Source organism: Cuculus canorus, chromosome 1, assembly GCF_017976375.1.
Source record: "Cuculus canorus isolate bCucCan1 chromosome 1, bCucCan1.pri, whole genome shotgun sequence".
Classification (NCBI taxonomy): domain Eukaryota; kingdom Metazoa; phylum Chordata; class Aves; order Cuculiformes; family Cuculidae; genus Cuculus; species Cuculus canorus.
Genome location: NC_071401.1, coordinates 119,591,088 through 119,612,113, shown reverse-complemented (window position 1 = coordinate 119,612,113; position 21,026 = coordinate 119,591,088). Strand labels below are relative to the sequence as shown.

The 21,026-nt window shown below is 42.4% G+C and overlaps 2 protein-coding genes across 11 annotated transcripts in view; one reads left to right on the top strand and one right to left on the bottom strand.

Annotated features, from left to right (window-relative positions):
- CFAP44 (cilia and flagella associated protein 44) overlaps nt 1-18,261 on the top strand; it is a 44,386-nt gene extending 26,125 nt beyond the window's left edge. The window contains exons 22-34 of the mRNA XM_054075498.1: nt 401-594; nt 1,012-1,183; nt 3,287-3,464; nt 6,039-6,542; nt 7,959-8,162; nt 8,582-8,777; nt 9,885-9,989; nt 11,707-11,837; nt 12,970-13,086; nt 13,998-14,199; nt 14,895-15,055; nt 16,150-16,287; nt 16,819-18,261. Of these exons, the coding sequence (XP_053931473.1) occupies nt 401-594; nt 1,012-1,183; nt 3,287-3,464; nt 6,039-6,542; nt 7,959-8,162; nt 8,582-8,777; nt 9,885-9,989; nt 11,707-11,837; nt 12,970-13,086; nt 13,998-14,199; nt 14,895-15,055; nt 16,150-16,287; nt 16,819-17,040 (2,524 nt within the window). The 3' untranslated portion in view covers nt 17,041-18,261. The remainder of the gene's footprint in view (nt 1-400; nt 595-1,011; nt 1,184-3,286; nt 3,465-6,038; nt 6,543-7,958; nt 8,163-8,581; nt 8,778-9,884; nt 9,990-11,706; nt 11,838-12,969; nt 13,087-13,997; nt 14,200-14,894; nt 15,056-16,149; nt 16,288-16,818) is intronic.
- Nucleotides 18,262-18,570: 309 nt separating this feature from the next.
- The window catches only part of BOC (BOC cell adhesion associated, oncogene regulated), a 59,884-nt gene continuing 57,428 nt past the window's right edge, over nt 18,571-21,026 (bottom strand). For 8 of the 10 annotated variants that reach the window (XM_054075560.1, XM_054075568.1, XM_054075574.1 and 5 more), the window contains exons 17-19: nt 20,720-20,799; nt 19,883-20,076; nt 18,572-19,228 (exon numbers count right to left, since the gene is read on the bottom strand). In XM_054075560.1, the coding sequence (XP_053931535.1) occupies nt 19,044-19,228; nt 19,883-20,076; nt 20,720-20,799 (459 nt within the window). In that variant the 3' untranslated portion in view covers nt 18,572-19,043. Of the gene's footprint in view, nt 19,229-19,882; nt 20,077-20,719; nt 20,800-21,026 lie in introns of all 10 variants that reach the window. The other 2 variants (XM_054075509.1, XM_054075516.1) reach the window with 1 other exon arrangement.

Below are 21,026 nucleotides of genomic sequence, written 5' to 3'. Positions count from 1 at the left end.
TATAGCAAAAGATGAATTCCTAAAAATAAATACATAATAAAATAATACACAATAGCAAAACCATTGTAGGCATACAGAGTGTGACTGGGAAAAAGTCTTGAATGAACATGTTTTTAATCAGTCCTTAATGAAAGATGAAAGATAGTGTATCTAGTGTACATTTCAATTTTGGGAAAGGTGCTAATATGTTCGTTCTTTAGCATCTCCATTCCGAGATTCAATAGAAGTTGATAGGTAGTGTCAGGTGTCATCATGCTATTGCTTGCCTACTTTTGACTTTACAAATAGTGATTGTATGTGCAGTAACTAAACTACTTTATTCACGTCCTATTTTAGTCAAGGAAAAAGGGTAAGTTGCACCTGCTGACATCAGACACTTTTGTCTAATTTGGCTTTTCAGGTTTCGGGATTCACTGGAATTTGACACTGTTGTTGTTCATGCTATTCAAAGCAATCATCAGATTTCCACCTACAGACTTCTAGCAATATCTGAGAAATACTACCAAGATAAGGAACATTCATCATGGAAGAGGGCAGTACTTAAACAGTCGTGGAAACAAACAGAAGAAAAGGAGATCGTCAGAGGGACAAGGCGTATGCATGCAACCTATAATGACCGTTTAAATCTTATCAGTAATATGGTTTCTGCCTTTCATCTCAGATTGCTTCCCTGGGTCCAAGCTAAAGATATTATAATTCTTTTATGTATAGGTATAGGTAAAGAAATATAACTGAGATCTGTCTTTTTTTTAATAGTACCTATGTGCACAGTAACACATATATATATATTATAGTTTTCAGGCTTAGGTCAGTGTCAGCAATTGTCTGTCAACCCCGTGGGTAGAATGTGACTAAGAGTCAAGTTGAAGAATCCAAATATGTTCAGAACATCCAGTGCAGTGGAACTGTGTTCCTTAACACTAGCTCTACAGGAGCCATCCCAGGGGATTTCCACTAGTTGTGCTTGCCCCGTGCTGCATGGGATTTACATCTTCACCTGATTATTTTTAGATCCAGATGCTATAATTTTCGAGGGTGAGGCTAAAAAGCTGAAGACATCAGAGGTCCAAAAGCGATCTATACATTACATAGAGAGAAAACGTGAGAAAATCAGAAGAATTGTTGAGAAATTTGACGAAGTGAAGGCTAAGATCGTGAAGAGGAAGGCAGAGTGGGATGAATTGTGAGTCTTGAATTGGAATCTTTGCCCCTTTAGTTCTGCTTCTTGTCTGAGGTCAAGTAATGTTATCAAGCTATTGTATGGCACTATAATCTCTCTGCCTAGTTTTTTATACTCCTGTCAAGGTTTAGCCCCGACCCGGCTAATTTTAGCGTCTAAAATTGTGCAGTTGGACTACCAAATCCCTGCCCCCTTGCCCCCAGAGAAAGGGGAAAGGAAAATAAGAGGAAAAAGACTTGCAGGTTGGAAACTAGTACTACAGCCTTAGTTCATAGAATTATAGAGTCACCAGGTTGGAAAGGACCCACTGGATCATCGAGTCCAACCATTCCTAACACTCCCTTAAACCATGTCCCTAAGCACTTCATCAACCCGTTCTTTGAACACCTCCAGGGAAGGTGACTCGACCACCTCCCTGGGCAGCCTGTTCCAGTGGCCGATGACTCTTTCTGTGAAGAATTTTTTTCTGATATCCAACCTGAACCTCCCCTGGCGGAGCTTCAGGCCATTCCCCCTTGTCCTGTCCTCTGTCACTTGGGAGAAGAGGCCAGCTCCCTCCTCTCCACAACCTCCTTTCAGGTAGTTGTAGAGAGTAATAAGGTCACCCCTCAGCCTCCTCTTCTCCAGGCTAAACAACCCCAGCTCTCTCAGCCGCTCCTCGTAAGACTTGTTCTCCAGCCCCCCTCACCAGCTTTGTTGCTCTTCTAAATAAGTTAAATGATAATAATAATAATGATGATGATTAAAAGAATTAGAAAGTAATAAAATACGTACAAATATATTAGATAGTGCCCCCACCCCTCGATGACTATACATTACCAAAAATCCCACAGAGTAGACATGAGGAAATGGGTCCACAGGTAGGAGGGAGCTGAGCTCAGGTACTGGATTCAGAAAAGCACGGATCAGGAGCAACTAGACAGATGAGGTCTTCACTGGATTTCAGCCATCACAGAAGAGGGGCCAGACCCTTGTGATCTCTCGATTTTACACCGAGTATGACACACATGAGATGGAATACTCTGTTGGTCAGTTTGGGGACCCTTGTCCTGTCCACCCCTCCTTGTGGGTGCAGCCCTTTTTTTGCCAGTTCAAGGATGGCCTTGGTTACTGTAGGAATAAGTACAAGCATTGGCCCTTTTGCATACCAATGCCCTGTGTTATCACTTCTAGGGAGAACACTGAAAAACATGCAGTTTCCCTTCAGAAAGTTACTTGGAGCAACTGAATTAGAGTCAGAAGCTGATCCTAGTTTAACTCAAACCACAACAATTCCTGATGGTTGTAGTTAAAATAGATGAATTTTCATGTATCTCTGAGTCTCAAGAGAGCATTAAAATCTTCCAGTTAGTTGCCGTGATTCTTCTAAAACATTAAAAAACCTGAATTCAGCTAGGTAGCTGCATCTTCAGCTAAGGCATGAAAAGGTGTCTGAGTTGATCATGACCGAAGGATGCCTAGACCATTACAGTCAACTCTCAGTTAACCCTACCAGCACTACATAGAGCAGATGCTGGAACAGCTGGGTTAGGTTGGTTTTGCTAACGTCATGGCCATTATGTGAATGTTTGTGATATGCCATCATGTTCCATGCTGGTGTTTATCTTGAGAGGTAAGGAAGGGGGACAAGACATCTTTGAAAGCTACAAGAATTCTTCATTAGGAGATGAATGACAGGGAATGGGATCAATGTAGCATCGAGAGCACAAGGCTTTTGGAAGTAATTAAGTGTTCAATACAATGCAGTAGTATTGAGTATTCTGTGCTGCTGGCTGGTGGAGTGTTGACATGCAGCTCCCTGAGACTGAGAAGAGCATGTACTCAAAAAACCCAGAACTCAGTCCAAGTGCAGAGGTTTAACCTGTCCTGAGGCAGAGTTGTTTTAAGAATTTCTTGCGGGGGGGGGGAAAGAATCTGCATTTTTTGTTCAAATGTGCAAGGATATTCTATTCGAAGCAGCCACTAGTTTTGGAAAGAGGTGTGTGATTCTTGATCCCTAGCTCAACTCCCAAGCCTTGCTGCAGGAATCAAAAGGTATGAAATAACCCTGTTTGTTCACCTGTGTACTTTCTGTCTTAACGTTCAGCTTTGCTTTGTACCTACCAGATACCAGAGCAAACCTAGAGATGTCTATCAGAGTCCCAGGGATGTTGAGGACACCAGAGAAGCACAGGAAAATATGGGATGTTATGAGCTGAAGGCTGCCACTAACTACAGAGTCCCTGAACACAAACGTATGGATGCTGCAAAAAAGATGCTGCAGCTTACTTCCCTGGAAGTGCTGGTATGTAAATGGATTCATTTAGGTGTGTATTTCCCCCTTTTAGAGGGCGGGAAGATAGTGTGTTAGTCACTGAACAAATTTTTTTAAAGGAAGTCAAAGTGCATGTGGGAAAAGACCTTGAAGGACAGACTGTGTTGAGTCAGCTTTAGTTACGAATCAGCCTTTCTCTTGTGCACTGCTAGTGCTTTACCAAACTCAAACCTGGATCAATCCAGGGTAGCTCTCAGCTGGCTATTTTTAAACAAGAAATAATTTACCTATTCTAGTACTTCAGCAGAAACATCTGTCTTTTAATTCTTAAGAAAGTTTTATCATTTAGTAACTGGTGTGCTTTCCTTATAACACTGAGCTAAACAATCCCTGCCATGAAATACCTTTACAAAAACAGGAATGTGAGCAGAGGCAAGTGTTTCCAGTGTGGCCTCTCCATATCTACATTTTGGCAATCACTGCTTCTGGGTACAAAACACTGGGATCTTCCTGAGCAACTAGGTCTTTTGGAGCCACCTTTCTGTGATAGGGCTCCTACAGCAGGTCTAGGACAAATCTTCACAGCCAGAAGATTATTATTCTTCTCTGTGGCCAGCTCTCTGTGGGACACCTCTACATGACCAGCTCTCTGCGAGGACAAGTCCCTGTGGGGAGCTCCAAGTGCCTGGCAGCAAGCAGTCCAACAGATGCCACCAGTCCTCCCCTCCCCAGTGCATGCCAAGCTCTGTAAAGCCCTTAAATGTCAGTAGGGGCTCTTGCCAGGCACTTGGGGCTCCCCATGGAGAGTTGTCCTGTGGAGAGTTGTCCTACAGAGAGCTGGCCACCATGGAGAGTTGGGTGCAGGGAGTTATTTCCATCCTACAGCTACCACATGTCTTTTAACCACAAAGACATGAGAAACTGAAATGTTGTGAATTTATCTTTGTTGCTTGTCTTGTATCTTCTTTCCCATCTTTATTCTCATGGGAGCTGTTTTTCATTTTATTGGGCAGGAGTGCAAAACAGCGACACATTTCTTTAACTAAAAGAACAATGAAGAAATACATCTATTAAACTAGAAGCTGCCTAGTTGCTTTTTGGTAGGAAGGCTTATTGCTTGCCCTGCTTACTGACAGAAGAGCCTCTGTATTGTTTATCTTTCTTTGATGAAATGTAAGTGATACTCCCAGTGACTCTGAGTCTTCTCTAGTCTTCTCATGAACCAGTTGCCTAATCTCAGGCACCCTCTAGGCTGGGTCATTTTGATAGCAGGCTCTAGGCATTGCAGAAGCAGTGCTACAGTCTCAGGAGATTTGTTGGATGATTTTAATCTCATGCTTGGGATCCAGTACTTCATTGTGGTGCTGATGTTACCAGACACCCAGTGATTAACCTAATTCAGGATAAGACAATAGAAAGGGAATAGTTCTTCTAAATTTCAGGTTTATGCGGATGAAGAATTCCAGTTACTTTAAGTGGTTGGTGTAGAGTTGTTTCTTTCATCAAGATTGGAGAAGTTTCTGCCAAATATATTGTTAGATCACATAGTATTTCATGTGAAAAGAATGTCTCCTCATGAAGGAATCACAGAATGATTGAAGTTGGAAGACCCTTCTGATGATCCAAACCCTCTGCTCAAGCAGGGCTATCTGGAGCTGGTTGCCCAGGGCTGTGTCCAGAGGGAAAAAATATTCAGCTGATGCCAAAGTCCTCTGAGCTGAGTTTGGGACTCTGGATTGCTGGAAGGCCTGGAGGATTTTATGAAATTCAAAAGCATCTGACAAATGTTACTTTCTTGCTCTTACTATGCCTATCTACTATACTTTCAAAATTCAGAACTTTGTTCCACTTCTAGCTATCTGTAGTGGTTGTGATTCCAGCTTCACTGTCACATATAAAAGACACAAATCTCATCTGCATTCCAGAATGTACATCTGTGCAAGACTGCTTTAGTATCTTTGAGGTTGTATGAGCTAGAGGGTTTGTTTTGATGACTATGTCAAAGAAGTCTAGATTTCTGTACAGCTGTGCATTTGGTAGTGTGTACAAGAAAGGTCCACTCAGGTATATTTCTTCTGCCTGTCTTGCTTTACAAAATACTAAAAGAGATCTAATTTTCTTTTTTTGTAAGTATATTATGTGTACTATATGCTTGAAATGATGGCCATATACCAAAGCAAAGATACTTTTTGCTTTTACTGAGACACAGCCCAAAGGTCTAATCCTTTAAACTCCACAGCTTATTTTCACAGCCGCTGTCTTCTTTCTGCACTTCTTCAACATCTTGCATCAAGAAACTCACAATCAAGTCAGAAACTGAGAGAATGGGGCATCCTCATATACTTTCTTACACTTTTGCTACTTGCTTTCAAGGAGAGGAAGAAGGGTGGTTCCAAAGATTTTAAATCCACAGACTGAAAGCCACCTTTTTTAAAATACTGATGTGTGGAAATGAAAATGCTAATGTGTAAAGAAAAGAAAGCTAGTAAGGGAAGAAGGAAAGGCAGTATAACCATTACTCTTAACCATTATTTGTGTTGGGGAAAACTACACACTGTGTAAGCGTTCCTAGGGAATCCTACTAAAATAGTTTTTCCTTTGCAGATCCATAAGAAGAAAGTTAATATGAACAAAGAGATCTTGTCTTTGCGGGATTTGAAGATTTCTATTATTGAAGAAATCAAAAGTTTAGTGCAAGAATTGAAATCTATACAGGCAACCTTGGATTTATCAGAACGTCTTCCCCTTCCCCTGATCCCTCAGTTACACCCAGATGAGGTTCCAGAAAAAAAATTTGAGTGTGATAGCGATGTCCTCCTGAAGTTCAAAGAGGAGCAGGAGACCAAGGCAAAGCTCCAGGAACAATTGGAAGGGTCTCCCTCGTCTTCTGCATTTAGACATGGGTTTCTTCACGCTCCTTCCGTTAAACAGATGGAACTCAGGGAACCGGCTACAGGTGTATGCTCAATGAAAACAGCATCATCTGTGGTCACAGAGCAACAAAAGGTTTTTGAGATGGAGAAGGCAGAGCCAACAGAAATGGAACTGGAAATTTTACAGAAGGAGAAGATTAAAAACCTATACTTGCAGGAGACCTTGATTAAAAAGGTAGGAAACTGAAAGTTATTCTTTTCAGACTGAACAATCCCACTGCCTCAGAAATAAAACCCAAATCCCTCCTTTCATTCTCAGGATTACAGCTACTCTTGCCTTTCTGAAGTTCAGGGAAATTCTATCAGATGCAAACTTACTGTATAAATCATTATAAATCCCTGTTACCTGTGTTCTGACTATCTCTTGAAAAATAGATCTTAAATATCTTATTGATTGTTCTATAGAACCCTGAGGTTAGTTGTCAAAAAAAACCCAAAACCCCAAGAAAATGTTAGAAATAACTTGAAAAACATAGAGGGAAAAGAAGTAGAATTGCTACAACTTTGTAGTTTCGTGATAATCTCAGCCCTTTTAATAATGTAGTCCTGACCCTTTCGTCTCAAAAATGGTTTTGTAAAATTAGAAAATGTAGAAAAGAGAGTAACCAAAATGCTTAATCATGGAAAAGCTTCTTTAAAATGCACATCTAAATGAATAAAGCTTCTTTGGCTTGGAAAAGGAGCAACTGAAAGGGTTGTAACAGAGGTGATAAAAATAAGAATAGCATGGAAAAGGAGAGTGGGAATCACCTCTTAAAAGGAGAGATATCAAATGAAATGGTCACATAGAAAGCTTGAAGCATGCAAATAGAAATAGTTTTTCTACACCTCAGTAATTAGACTTTGGAAATCAGTGTTAGGATGTGGCTGAAGCTACAGTTTGAAAAAGCGTGGAAGGAAAATCCATTCAAAGCTCTGAATACAAACATACCACTTCAAGCTCAGGATGTCCCTAAGTCAGAGCTTAGGAGGATACAGAGAGGAGAGTGCCAGAGGTGTGCCACTTGTTCACTTCTTTGCTCCATTTCTTACAGTTTTTTCTCTAACTTCTGCTATTGGCCATTGACTCTTTGGCCCATCCCATTACAGACACCTTTGTATTCGTGTGTGTGAAGGCTTTGAGAGAATCATCAAATGCTGCTGTGATCATCACATATGTATAAATTAAGGTTGGCAGCTGCTAGTACTGATTTAACTCTAAATGTCTAAGGCAAGAGCTGGCAGGTGTTCTAAAAGAAGTCTGTCAAGGCAGAAGACGTGTTTATTGCTAAATCTGGGTTTGTTACATAAACTACTTTAGGCTACTGTGAAATGTTCTCTGAAGAGTAAAATAATTCTGGGGTGGAATGGGATGCAGTGAAACATTCCTGTGAAGCCGTGGGGTTTCTTTTACTATTTGTGCTAAGAAGGAAGACACATTTGGTGTTAACTTTGTCTTTCCAAGCACTTCAATAATCTGTAGTAAATAGCATGGGCAAATAGTTGATTAATCTGAGACACTTCTTCCATTCTGCTCCTTTCTCTAGTTTTACATGTTTAGCTTCACTCCTACTACTTTCCCTGTTACTCACTTGCCACTCATATGCTCCAGATCAACACACTGGTGATCAACTTTGATGCTGAACTTTGCTTTCTCCGGCACAAGAAACTGAAGTTGGATGTGCAGATGAAAAGTGCTGACCTGCACTACATCACGTGGTATGAAGAGCTGCTTATCCTGAAGAAACTTGAGAAACATGAGAAACTTCTCCACGAGCGTGTTAACACCCTCATCAGTGAGCAGGAGGCTCTGCAAGTAAGCAGGCCACGTGTCTCTGGATTTAACAGTACCACTAATGCATGGCTTGAAACAAAAGCAAGCTGTAAAGAAAATGGTGATATCTCTTTGCTTCATTCTACCACTGATCCAGTGTCTAGTGCTAAATTTTTGAAAACAAGAAACTCTTGGTGATCAGCCTGGAATGGTTGCTTTTAACTTCCAATAGTTCATGTTCTCATAGTCTTAGCAGCTGTATTTTAATAGGTACTTTGTGATGTGGAATTGGTGACAAATCATATACCTAAATTTAAGAACATCTAGGTTTTACTTGATTGGAGTGCAGATTTTATAGAGAGAAAGTCAAGTTTTGCATTTGCATATCTTCACAAATATAACATAAACACACATATAAATAGGTATTACCTTTTAACTGAAGTAAGTTTTTGTTTGTTTAGTCAAAATTGAACAGCAACCTTGCACAGATGAAGGACAGAAAGTGTGAAATTGTAAAGCTCCAGGAATGCAAGAAAGCTCTTCATGCCAACTTCCAAGCATCCCTTGGAGAAAACAATGAGTTTGCTGATTTTCTGGCCAAGGTCCTTATGAAGAAAATCAACTGCATGGAAGAAAAAGGAGTTGAAAGAGAGGAAGGTAGGAGATATGGTTCTTTTTGCTTTATGGAGTTGTTACATATGCATCTGTGTGGACAAGTAAATGCAACCTGACTTAGTGGGAGGTGTCCCTGCCCATGGCAGGGCAGCTGGAAATGGATGATCACTTCCAACCCAAACCATTCTATGATTCTATGAAATGCCTCTCAGTCTCGCTGGAGCCCTGGGTACGTGCAGCACTGAACTTGGTTCAAAAAACTGTAGGTCAGCCTTACCCAGATTTCTAGGTTTCTATACCAACCTATGTTCTGTGGCAGCCATTTTGCATTATAGCAAGGGTATAATTTGGTTTCTAGCATGGCTACATTAGGTCTGATGACAGCTCCTGCAATTTACTTCCTGTAAGTCAATACTGAGGACGGATAATTGGTATGAAGAAAGCACAAAGCTTTAAATAGCTGCTTCCTCTGCTGTACCAATGGGAGCTGTGGATACGTGATTAGTCTGCCACATTAATGACATTCTCCTTTAATCTGTCCATTGATTAATGAGAGATCATAGGCCTAATCTGTGATCGCCTATTAATCACAGGACTAAACATATTATGAAAGGATTTAATTTATCTTAGTGACTCGGTTTTAAACTGTTAAAGCCAGGCAGTCTTACCAACCTAAAATACTTGTGCTCTCTCTCTGGCTTGATTTTGGTTTCAAATGGGGCATGATTAGCAAAAAGTGTGGACAACACTGATGCTTTTGTGACAGTTTTGTGCATCTGTGTATTTTGCTTGGTTGATTAATCTCTGCAGTAGCATAGTAAACTTGCAAGGTTTAAGTTCCTACCATATATAAAGAGAGGAGACATTGCTGAAGGAAGTCCTCAAAATACACCTGTGTCTGTATTTGGCACTACTAGATGAGCTCTTTCCCCAAATTCTTTATTTTAGGTTTGGTTTTTTCCTTTTTTTTTTTCCTCCTCTGTCAAATTATAAAATGAATGCAATAGGCACAAGATGCCTAGATCCACGTATTACCAGAGTGATCATTTGTGGATTCTTGGGATTGTGTTCACCAGTACGTTGGAGTAATGCACAACTAGTGGGTCTGGGGGTGTTCCGCGAGTCAGCTGTGCTGTCCTTTTCTTCCAGATGAAGAAGATAAGGATGAAGAGGAGGATGATGAAGAGTCTAGCCTGGGGTCTCATGAAGAAAATACTGAATCTGAAGACTTTGATGACTCTGTTTGCCCAAAGAGTACCTAAGCCTTCATTCCTTGAGTTGACTACTTGTTCAGATTTTGGGGCATTATTGTGTGTTTGGAAAGAAAACACTGACTTTTTCCATTATTCACTACATATTAATGCTATTAAGGGCCAGAATGTGTGTACACCTCCCGAGTGCAGCCTTTCTCCTCAGGAAATCTCAGTGAAACAATGAAACCGCTGGTGGCATAGAGTTCCTTAATTAAAACATTTGGAAAAATTAAACTTTTTGCTAAGCAGTAAGACTTAATTATTTTGGTAAAGAACCATTTCACAGCTGTTTTCTGGGGAGAGAAAGGCTGCTTTGAGGAGCGAGGCTGGAGCGAGGCTGTAGTTACTCTGTAAACCTGCTCCCTGGTCTAGTTGGATCTCCGTTCAGGGAAGTTCTGAGTGGACCCAACCGTGGTGTTAAATGAAGCTCTTTGTTGCCATCTCGTGGATTCCTGCAGCAATTGCCTGTTGCTGGGCTGCCCACTTAAGAGTTATCTGAAAAGTTAGGCGCTTTTCTCTGCGAAATCCTCTTCATTTATTCATTCAACAAAGGCAAGCAACTTACCCCGCCTTTTCTTTTGTACAAGTTTAACTCGTCTAGGGCGTTCATTTTTAAAAGAATCTTAGTTATATGTCAATGACCACGTAAAAGCATTGCTTTATTTTCAGTTAGAACTTATCAACCAGATTTTTTTTAACTGTTTTTTAAAATCACTTCCCGAAACAGATATTTTTTTTTTTTGATGAACTGTTGGGAAGAAATTAAGGTTTCTACTTTTTAGTTAAAAATTCCAAATTACTAATTTAATAGGGAAATTACTTGTTGGTTTAGCTTCTTCATATTTGTCTCTTTATGTATAATCTGCTTTGCCTTTATTGGACTCTTTTTTTCTATTATGCCTGCTGATTTGGGCGTAATTATGCACTTTATTATTATGACTGAAATCACTGTGTTAGATAGAAATTCACAGATCTCGCTTACCAAGAAACAAATGAAACAGGTCCTATGAACCACAGCATTTTTTACAAATAGGGCTATAAATGATCCCTACAGCAAGTTCATCATTTATAGTGAAAGGTGCTATGGATAAACAATTATGTGTTTACATAACTGAAGATTATACTGTAATGTGTTTTAATTACTGAGGCTACATTACTTAGTGGCTTTAAATTGGAAGAGGGAAGATTTAGATTAGACATTAGGAAGAAATTCTTCATGCTGAGGGTGGGGAAGCGCTGGCACAGGTTACCCAGGGAAATTGTGGTTGCCCCCTCCCTGAAGGTGTTCAGGGCCAGGTTGGATGGGGCTTTGAGCAGCCTGGTCTGGTGGGAGATATTCCTGCCCATGCAGGGGGATGGAACTGGATGATCTTTAAGGTCCCTTCCAACCCAAACCATTCTATGATTCAATACTTACAAAAGCTGACTTTTGAGCACTTGGCTTAAATATTGGCTTCAATGCGTTTAGTCTTACTTCTGGAAACAAACTGTCTTGACTGAATACAAAGACAAAAAGATCCATAAGAGACATTCAACCCCTCATGGAGGAATGTGGCCCATGTGGTTTATGTTTGACAAACCTCTAGGGAATCAAGAACATGGGCTTATTAAGGGGACTGCTGGGCAATGGGCACAATAGGAGAAGCTACTAGCTCAAGCCTGTAACTATAGTACAGTCATAATGAAACTAAGCTGATCTTTGACTCCTTCCTTCTCAGACTGCAATGAGGCACTCTTCCACAACACCATCCAGCTCCGGCAGAAGTGGTTAGACATTGAGAAAGCCTTAACAGAGGAGAAGAAAGTTGCTGCTAAACTCAGAAAGCAATATAAAGCCTTGGCCAAAGAGGTATTATAGTGTTTACATCTCAGCAAGTATCAGATGGATCCATTACAATGAAAATGTTGTGCTAGTAATTTTGGCTAAGATCTAAAAATAAAATCCTGACCCTTTGAGAGGCTTCAGTTTGGGTCAAGATACCTGTGGTAGCACGAAGGCAGCTCAACAAATCATTCGTCATCCTGAAAAGGGTAAATCAAGGTGGTCTGACCTTAGCTGCTAAAAGGCTAGACCCAGATTTGAGACCCCATTTCTTTCTCATCAGTCTAACCATTATGCAGCAGCAGAAACTGGATTCTCTGGTTCAGATGAAACAGATGGTGTAGGCTGGTCTATCCTCTGTGCATGTGTACGGGGATGGAGAGATTAAAGAATACTTATCCTGACACAAAAGTTAAAGTAAATGCATAAAAAATGCTATTCTTCCCTCCATTTTTTTGCTTTTAGTTATTGTATTTTGCTCTTTGTCGTAGTAATCGCTGAATAAACTCTCTTGGTACAAGTTTTCCTTTTAGCTTTTTTGAGCTCCTGCATTCATCGAGACATTTGATTTATATTAATTCAAAAATAACTTAATTTGAAGGGTTATCCGGGATAGAGCGAGAGTTCTGCCAAAATAACGTTATGCAAGTATTGCTTGTATTGTGTCTCAAAAATATTCCATCAAATATGCTTAACTCACAACATCTTCTGTTCAGTTTTTAAAGGCTTTCGTAAGTGCCAGCTGCCACATATTCACCCTGGGGTCTGACATTTGATGCTGAATTGTTTCTTTCTCATGCAGAATCAATAAGCATTTCCAGGCATAACACAATAAAAAATATCTTGCAGGCTCTGTAAATCTAGAAGTGTTTTAGGCACTAAACAAAGCAGCTGTCTCTTCATACATACAGGGCTTCTCTAGTAAGGAGACATTTGTGAGCGTACACGAGTACTGAGGTATTCAGGGTAGAATCTTGCTTGAATATGTAGATGAGACTTGTGTTTGCCTATGAAATTCACCTATCATGGCATGTAAAAGAAAAAGGAGCATTTTTTTCTATACTTCTTTCCCTTTGGATCAGCAACTCTAACACATAACCTTGCCGCCTCATTTATTTGAGTAGTACAGCATATTTGTCCACAATTTGGTTTTCTGCAGGCAAAAGAAGTGGAAACTTGTCTGAACACCACAGACAGAGAACTGGAGACCTTTCAGTGGGAAAAGCAGCAGAGACTGAATGAGCTATATGTAGCCGTGCCATTGAAACTCCATCAGGTAATTCAAGATGTTGTGCCTCTGCAGGTGCAGAATGGCCTATGTACATATAAACAATAGTGCTACTGTTCTTTGGGGCTCTTGTTTTCTGATCCACCATAGGCTCCTGGGAGTGAAATGCCATTAATTCAACTTCATGCTGCTATTTCCTCTAGATTTTTTTCCGTCTTCTATCCTGGCAGAAAAGGAGTAAGGACAGCAGGTTGGCCCACTGCTGAAATATGCATAGTTTACAAGTGTTCTGTAGGTTTGGCATGGGATTTTCCTTTGGGTTTATACCATTCTCCTGAAAAATAAAACAAACCAAAAAAGCCCTCATACTATTGAAACTAATGGGAATTTTGCCCAATTCAATAAGGCTGGATCGGATGCAATGCGTTCATCTACACAGCTGTTTTATCCACAAGGGTAATAAGTAGAAAATGAAGAGGAAAAGTCAAGACAATACTGTTATTTCCTCTGAGCTGAATATGAATATTGTCCTCAGAGAGAGAAGATAGGCCTCTCTTGTTCTGGCTTATATACCTCTGGGGCAAGCCCAGGTCTCTGCATTTGTTCTATCACCCTTCATTAAAACATTGGTAATAAAGACAGAAGAGTCTAAGGCCTGACTGTGCAATCTGGCAGCTCCCAGGTAATTCAAAAGTACAGTTGACAAGGAGTCCTTTACTCCCTCTTTGTTCCAGGTGCCATAGGAAGGTAGATAGCTTTGTATGTAGGCAGTCAGCACAGCTCCAAGTAGTCTTTGAGCTTTGCTGAGTGGTAATAACTCCCTGGCCCAAAATGTGCGAGTTGTGCTCCCACATACTATTACCTCACTCATTAGTTCTCTAACTCTCCCACATCTGTTATCAAGAGAGGTCACCAGTACACTAAGTAAAGTCAGCGTTGCTTATGGCTGTTTCCCACAGGTGGAGTACTTGGTTGATGGGGAAATGCCCAGTGACTTCTCCCAGGCTTTGGTATTTACCAAACAGTCCTTAGAGTATCTGCAGAAGAGAGTGGTGGACCTACGTAATGAAAAGATAATGCAACGAGAGATCTATAAGAAAGCCCAGGAGCAACATAAGCAGCTTGTCCAGGACAAGAAGGAGATGGAGATAAAGATTCGACGTGAGTAACAGACTCTGAACAGCACAGCATACTAATGCTCACTCTGTTCCCCTCACTGGGTTGTGGGTAACTCGCCAGATGTCTGTCTTTGCACTCGCACAGATGTCACAGCTGGTTACTGCAGAAAATAAAACTGCAGAAAGAGCAAATCAAGTGGACTGTTTTGATGAATTACTGGTAGTCCTCCAGCACTGCGAAGTTATTAGGCTGTGTGAAACAATTTGGGAACTTAGCATAAGGAGAGTTGACTGAGATGAGATGCTGGAAGTTGGGACACATGATTGCTATTTCTGGCTGTAAACCAGAACTGCTAGGAAAAAGTACTTTTCCCAAAGCTACATAATATTTTTTGGCAATTTCCTGCTCTGTGTAACATAAGAAGAATGAAACAAAGCCCTATTTGAAACGCTTTCCCAAGGACCAAACCCAAAGATGTGTCCAGCACCACCAAACCTGCTGAGGCCCTCATAGCCTTTGGTGTGGGAGTGGCTTCCTAGGACTGGCTTAGTGACTGCACAAACACGGTCATGGGCAAGGATCATCAATATTCAGTTGCCAGCTCCTGTGGTTTTGTGTGAATTATTTATTACAGAGCAAATACCAAAGAACTCAGACAAAAAGCTGGAGGTAAGGCAAAAATTCATATTAACCAGTGAATGACAGTGCTGCCATTTGTGCTGTGCCCCTTCTGCTAGGACTGGAAGAGAAGTGCAAACAACTGATGATGCTGAAGTTTGGCCGGCTGGTTGATTTTGAAGCAGTTCAAGAACACTCTGTTAACATACGCAGGGAAAAGTTGAAAGTGCAAATAATGGAGAAAGAATATGAGCACTCCCAGGAGCTCAAAAAGTGGGAGGTAAGGAGCAGGAAAAGGAGAAGACATACATATCATGATGATGATGCGCTAAGGCTTAATTTTCCCAGAGCTGAATAGTTACTCTAAAATCTCTTATGAAGATTCATGTTTGGTTTTTTTCACTTGTCAGTAGAAGACCATATTGTCCAACTCCCATTTCCCATCACCATTCCTACCTCTGCCCCAGTTGCTGAGACATATCCTGTTTTCGCATGGGAGGGAGGTAGTGATCTTTTTGTTTGCTTTACTCAAGCGCACCCTTCTGCTTCAGTCCATATGTGAGGTTCTTCCAGAGAGCTTTCCTTTGGTTTTCAGCTGGTGTTTGACACCTACTGCCTCCTCTCACCTCATTTGATGACAAACTATTGGACTCCTACAGGACAGCCCTGGCTCATGACTGGCATGTGCAGTCTGACAAGTTCACGTTTCTATCTGGGAGGGTCTAAGGGTCTGCTTCAAAATCAGCCTGCAAGCAGGCTGTGCTCTTCTGTCGTTAAAGAAGGGCACATATGGAAGTACTATGGACCTAATTAGGTAACTGCAGCAGTAGGATGTGTCCCTGCCCATGGCAGTGGAGTTGGAACTGGATGATCTTTAAGGTCCCTTCCAACCCAAACCATTCTATGATTATCTGGCTGGAGAGGGACATTTTACAAGGGCATGTAGTGATAGGACAAAGGGGAATGGCTTTTAATTGGAAGGGGGAAGATTTACATGAGACATCAGGAAGAAATTTTTCAAATTGAGGATGGTGAGACAGTGGCACAGGTTGCCCAGGGAAGTTGTGGCTGCCCCATCCCTGAAAGTGTTCAAGACCAGGGGCCTTGAGCAGCCTGGTCTGGTGGGACGTGTCCCTGCCCATGGCTTTCTCATTCCCACACTTTTTCCCAACTGCTTTACCTACTTAAGCATTTGCAATATTTAAAAAAAAAAGAAGACAGAGTGCACTAAAGGTACTGTGGGATCGAGTGGTGTATGCAGGATCAGTCTGTTGTTTGCCTCTCTTCTGTGATGCTTACATTGTGCCTAGCACTTCTTCCCCAAATCACTCTTCATTCTCTCTCATCCCAGCTCAACTTTGTATGTATTTCTAGGAAAGAATCTCAGAACTGCAGCAGCAGCTAATGAAGCTGACAAAGGAAAACACCAGCAAGCTGCAGCAGCTGAACCATTTTTGCCAGGAAAAGCAGCAACTTGAAATGAAGCTGGCTTTACTAAAGAATGACTTGGTGGTAAGCGTTTTAACCACTATTCCGTGTGCAAGTTTGGGACTGTTCAGAAATGGGTAAGGGATCATCAGGTCTCACATCTGTCTCTGCAGTCAGTAGTTCGGGCTAACATTGCCTGGTGGCACAGGCTGAACAGCTGCTCCAGGTCTTGTAGGAAGGGAGATGGATGCTAATACTGAAGTAGGCCATCCCTTAGCTTCTTTGTAATTACTTACTTAGATGCTGCTTACTGAAACAAACTCATCTTATTTCTAATTATAAAATGTCCTGCAGCAAGCCAAAACTATTTCTTTCTTACATGGAAAGAGCCAAATGAATTAAAGTGTTTTCTTTGCTCTGTATTAGGGAATAAGGCAGCCAGCTGCCAGTCTGAATTTAACTTAGTGGTCACTCACTGACTTCCCAGTAGTTCTGACTAAGGAGTCATGAAGCTGCCCTTCCTCATGAAAAGCTTCACTTTCCCACCTGAAATACATTTCCATGGTTCATCCTCCCATGTTTTATAGCAGCTATTGTTTTCCCCTCTCCTTACAGGGAGAAGAATTTCAGGGCATAAGAACTACTGACATCAAAGAGAAGACCAAGCTGGAGTCACAGCTCAAGTACCTGGCTCGTGAGTCAGCCTTCCTAAGAGAAGAAATCAATCTTCTACGCAGAAAAGATGGGAGCATAAGACAAGAAATCGCTCTCCTTAGCAGAAAAAATTGGCAGCTCTTTCAACAACCTTCAGCACCACAGGACTCAGCCACCAACTGAATCATTCCCTGTTCTTACGCGAAAACCAGTAACTAACAGTCTCCTTAAAAATGGGCACAGTTAACTGCGGCAGTAGCCATACCTGAAAGTGTGACATGAATTGCTTTGGCTATACAGGGGTTTAGTTGTAAAGGATTATAATCGTTTCCCCTATCAAAATATGATTTCAGTGACAGATATTGAACAAAAAAGTGCAACTATAACTAGTAAATGCTATTATCAATCCAGTGCAGAGATTTGAAGGCTGGATATGAGTTTCATGTGGGTGAATATAGCTTTGGTACCCGTGTTGTTAAAAATAGTCAACGAAATCTGCCTTTAGGGTGTGTTTTGTTATTTGCTGAACATCCCAGCAGCAATGGCACTTCTCTGCTAACCGAGCTAGTTAGAGTCAAGGGAAGCACTCTTTGCTCAGAGAAAGCAAAGGGACTTTTCTTTGTAGGGCCTACAGGTGGGTATGGAGCCAATCACATACTTTCCCACTTGCCTCTGCTCTGTAGCAGTAGGAAACCTGGACTGCAGTGCAGGACGTGGTATTTACCTGGCTGGAGGAGGGATAGCAAAAGCAAAGTCAGTGGGTAATTCCACTGCTTTGCACTTGCCTCATCAGAGTCAGAGAGCGAGCCAGGCTCTGGATGTTTTCAGGCTTTATTCTTTTTTTGCCCCTGGCATTCAGTATGATGGCAGCACATAATCATTTACAGCACTTAAACTTCCTTCATCCCGGAAGCAGAGGTGTTGCATTGCACTGCGCTTCTAGTGCAAAGTTTCCAGGGGGCAGGGCTTGGGATTTGTTGCTACTTTTTAATCAAATACCCTGAACAACCTGTAACTGCTCTTGCTCTTCCTCCTCACTCCCTGCCTTTCGCCACTGCTCTTTTGTTCTTCTGTGTGGAGTATGCTCAGCCAGGATCCAACCAGATCCCAGCTCCAGGACAACCAAATGAGAGGTACTTGTGCGCCCTGCCTTTTCAGTGGGTGCCTATGAAGGTGCTCAGCATTCTGTTTCCTTGACGGGAAAAAACCCCAACCACACTTATGATAGAATCATGGAAGCACTAGGTTGGAAAAGACCTATTAGATTATTGAGTCCAACAATTCCTATCCACAGGCCTGGACGCTGGAAGTTTTTTGAAGCTGGAAAATCACAGTATCAGGGTGTGGGGGATAAGGAAACAAAATTTGCAGAGATGTAGGTTTCTGTCTGGCTCACTCCCCCCCCCCCAAATGCACGCAGCTGTCCTTGGAGATAATGAAAATTTCCTCTGGCTGTGCTCCTCACGAGGAGTTTTATGTGATTTAACTGGCACAGGGAGTGGCTCTCCCTCTTCTGAGCTCAGCACTGAGAAGCTTTGCATGGGTGGCTATTTGGAAAACTATAACTGCAGGAAAATGTCACCTTTCCCCAAGCGTCTCCCTGGCTGTATGGTAGCAAACACAAGAGAGCAGGTTTGCTCTATGGGAGGATTTAGCATACAGAGAACCGCAGAAAAAGACTAAAGCCTTTATTTTAGATGTTAAAGCATGGGTTTGTCTTTACAGATATGCAGCTGCAGGTGGTGTGTATGTGAAGGGTTGTTTTGGTTGATCAGGCAGAGTGCATAACTCCAGTCCACTCACAGGAGCGTGGGACGTGCCTTCCTCTGGGCGAGAGGAACAGCCCTTTTTGACAACATTAGCTTTTGTGAAACCCTCACTGCTAGAGGGTGCTCGATCTTCATGGTGGCAGCTCTGTTTGGACCCATGTCCTGCAACGCCTCTTGTGCTGCTGTTTCAGCCCTGTGCTCTGGTGAACAGCCTGGTGCCGCAGGTAGCTGCTGCCTTGTTCTTTGGGCCCTCCTGTGGCCTTGCTGAGGATGCCTTCTGTCTCCATAGCATTATAAAAGGCACATATACATCTATATACAAGTGCATAAATATATAAATAGGGGTGTTATACAAAAATAAATACCCATTCTCTTTTTCTCTTTAGAATAAGTCCTTTGCAAAAGGCAGCTTGGTCCCTAGCTGGTGGGAGAACGAGTCTCTAAGGACCTCAGTGGTGGTGGGCTGCTGTTCAGATGCCTAGGTAGGTCCTGACCCAAAGATGTGATCACTGGATTTTGGGGATGGAGATCTCCTCTGGACTGGCAGCAATCTAGCCTTTCTACCTCTTCGACTGGCACCAGGCCTAGGCAGCAAGGGGTTCCTGAAAGGGAAAGGAGCAAGAAACTATTACAGTGCTTACAGAAATGACAGATACCATGGTAGATTCCTAATCAACACTCCACTTTATGGTGGGGATAGGTAGTCTGGTTAAAGGGATAGATCTGCATTTTGCAAGTCCTGGCTACGTGGGAGTTTGATCCTATGCTTGAACACAAGTTTGATCCATGCTGCAGGAGTGGGATCGGTTCAGGTCCTAGGGAGATGGATTTACATAATTTTTCAGGGACTTTGTTTTACTGGTGGTCTGGAAAAAGCAAAATTAACAAGGACTAAAGGACAGCATCTCCGTGAGTGGAGGTGGGTATGTGCCTTTCCAGCAGCACACAGCTCAAGCTTTTGGAGAAGTGAGAAATGTGTCCTCTGAAACTGCCAGGGGCAATTTACAGTCCCCACCGGCTAGTATGGCCTTTCCATGCTGCTGTTCCATCCAGTGTGAAAACTGCCTTTGCACCACAGAAGCAAGTACAAACAGAGCCATCAGAAAGGCTTTGCAGTGAGATTTCCCTTTCAAATCAGTGTAAAACAGTGAAGTGAAGTGAAGTGAAGTGAAGTGAAGTGAAGTGAAGTGAAGTGAAGTGAAGTGAAGTGAAGTGAAGTGAAGTGAAGTGAAGACGGAGTTTTCCACACCACTGACCTTGGTGGAAGAGGGGATCCCGTCGAGCATCCAGGGTAGGGACTCCCACTTTGCTGCTCATCACTGGATGATGGAGGCCACCAAAGTGCTCTTGAAGGTGAGGACAGTCGTCTTGTGGCTGAAGAAGCTGGTGAGTGGAGTCATCTGGGAGACTGTACAGAAAAGAGCTGTCTTCTGTTCTTGAGTTGGGCAGTCTGGGGAGGCAGACACAGAGGTTTAGCACTGTTAACAGATCTTTCCTCCTTCAACGATTTTACCTATGTAACATACACGCCAGCTGTTTCAATGCAATGACACAGAGTGTTCCTAAATGAAGGGAAGAGCAGAAACTGGGATGTAGTTGTGGGATGGGAATGAGGTGACGGGATCCGGTATCCATGACTCAACATCTAGGGAGTGCCACAGGAGCTGGGAGGAGGAGAGCCTCCTGGGGAGCATGGGACTAATGACTTGATGTCAGAACAGTGAGACACAAAGCACCTGCAGCTGGACCCTGGCCAGGTTCTGGGGCAGCTGTTTATCAGCATCCAGTCACAGATGTTAGCTTCTCTCATCCTACTTCTCAGTCTCCCTCTTTGGAGCAGGGGGAGGAGGAGTGGGTGGGGAGAAGTAGGTCTTGGCCACTTCTGCAATTAAATTATCTCTGCTTTAAACCACAACAGGAACGAGTTGTACAGCGAGAAATTGGAACAAGAAGGCTTCAGGCTGGAGCATGGATTTGTTTTGCAAGCGAGTTGGGACAGATGGGAATGTGGTGAGGGCAAGTTTTTATGAGCCTGTAGTGTTGTGGGTCCCACTGGACTGTTCCACTCTCCCCCTCCACAAGCCACGACTAACCTGGAGGGCTGGTAGTCTTGCTGGGCATTCCCGTTTTGCAGTACTCTCGTCTGGAGCAAGGCATTGGTCTCCTCGTGTGACTGGAAGAAGAGAACAATTCTCAGCAGAGCAATACACACAGCAGCATAAATAGGCAGGGGCTGATCTGCGAGCCAGCACCAGTGCTGTGGAGCAGACTGGTGAAACTCTTAGGACAGAAGCAGAGAAAGCTGAAACTGTTTCTGTTGCTACAGAGGACAGTAGAACTGAGCACTGAAAAACTTGCTTTGTGCTTACTGCTGAATCCATCATCATCCAATTGATGATC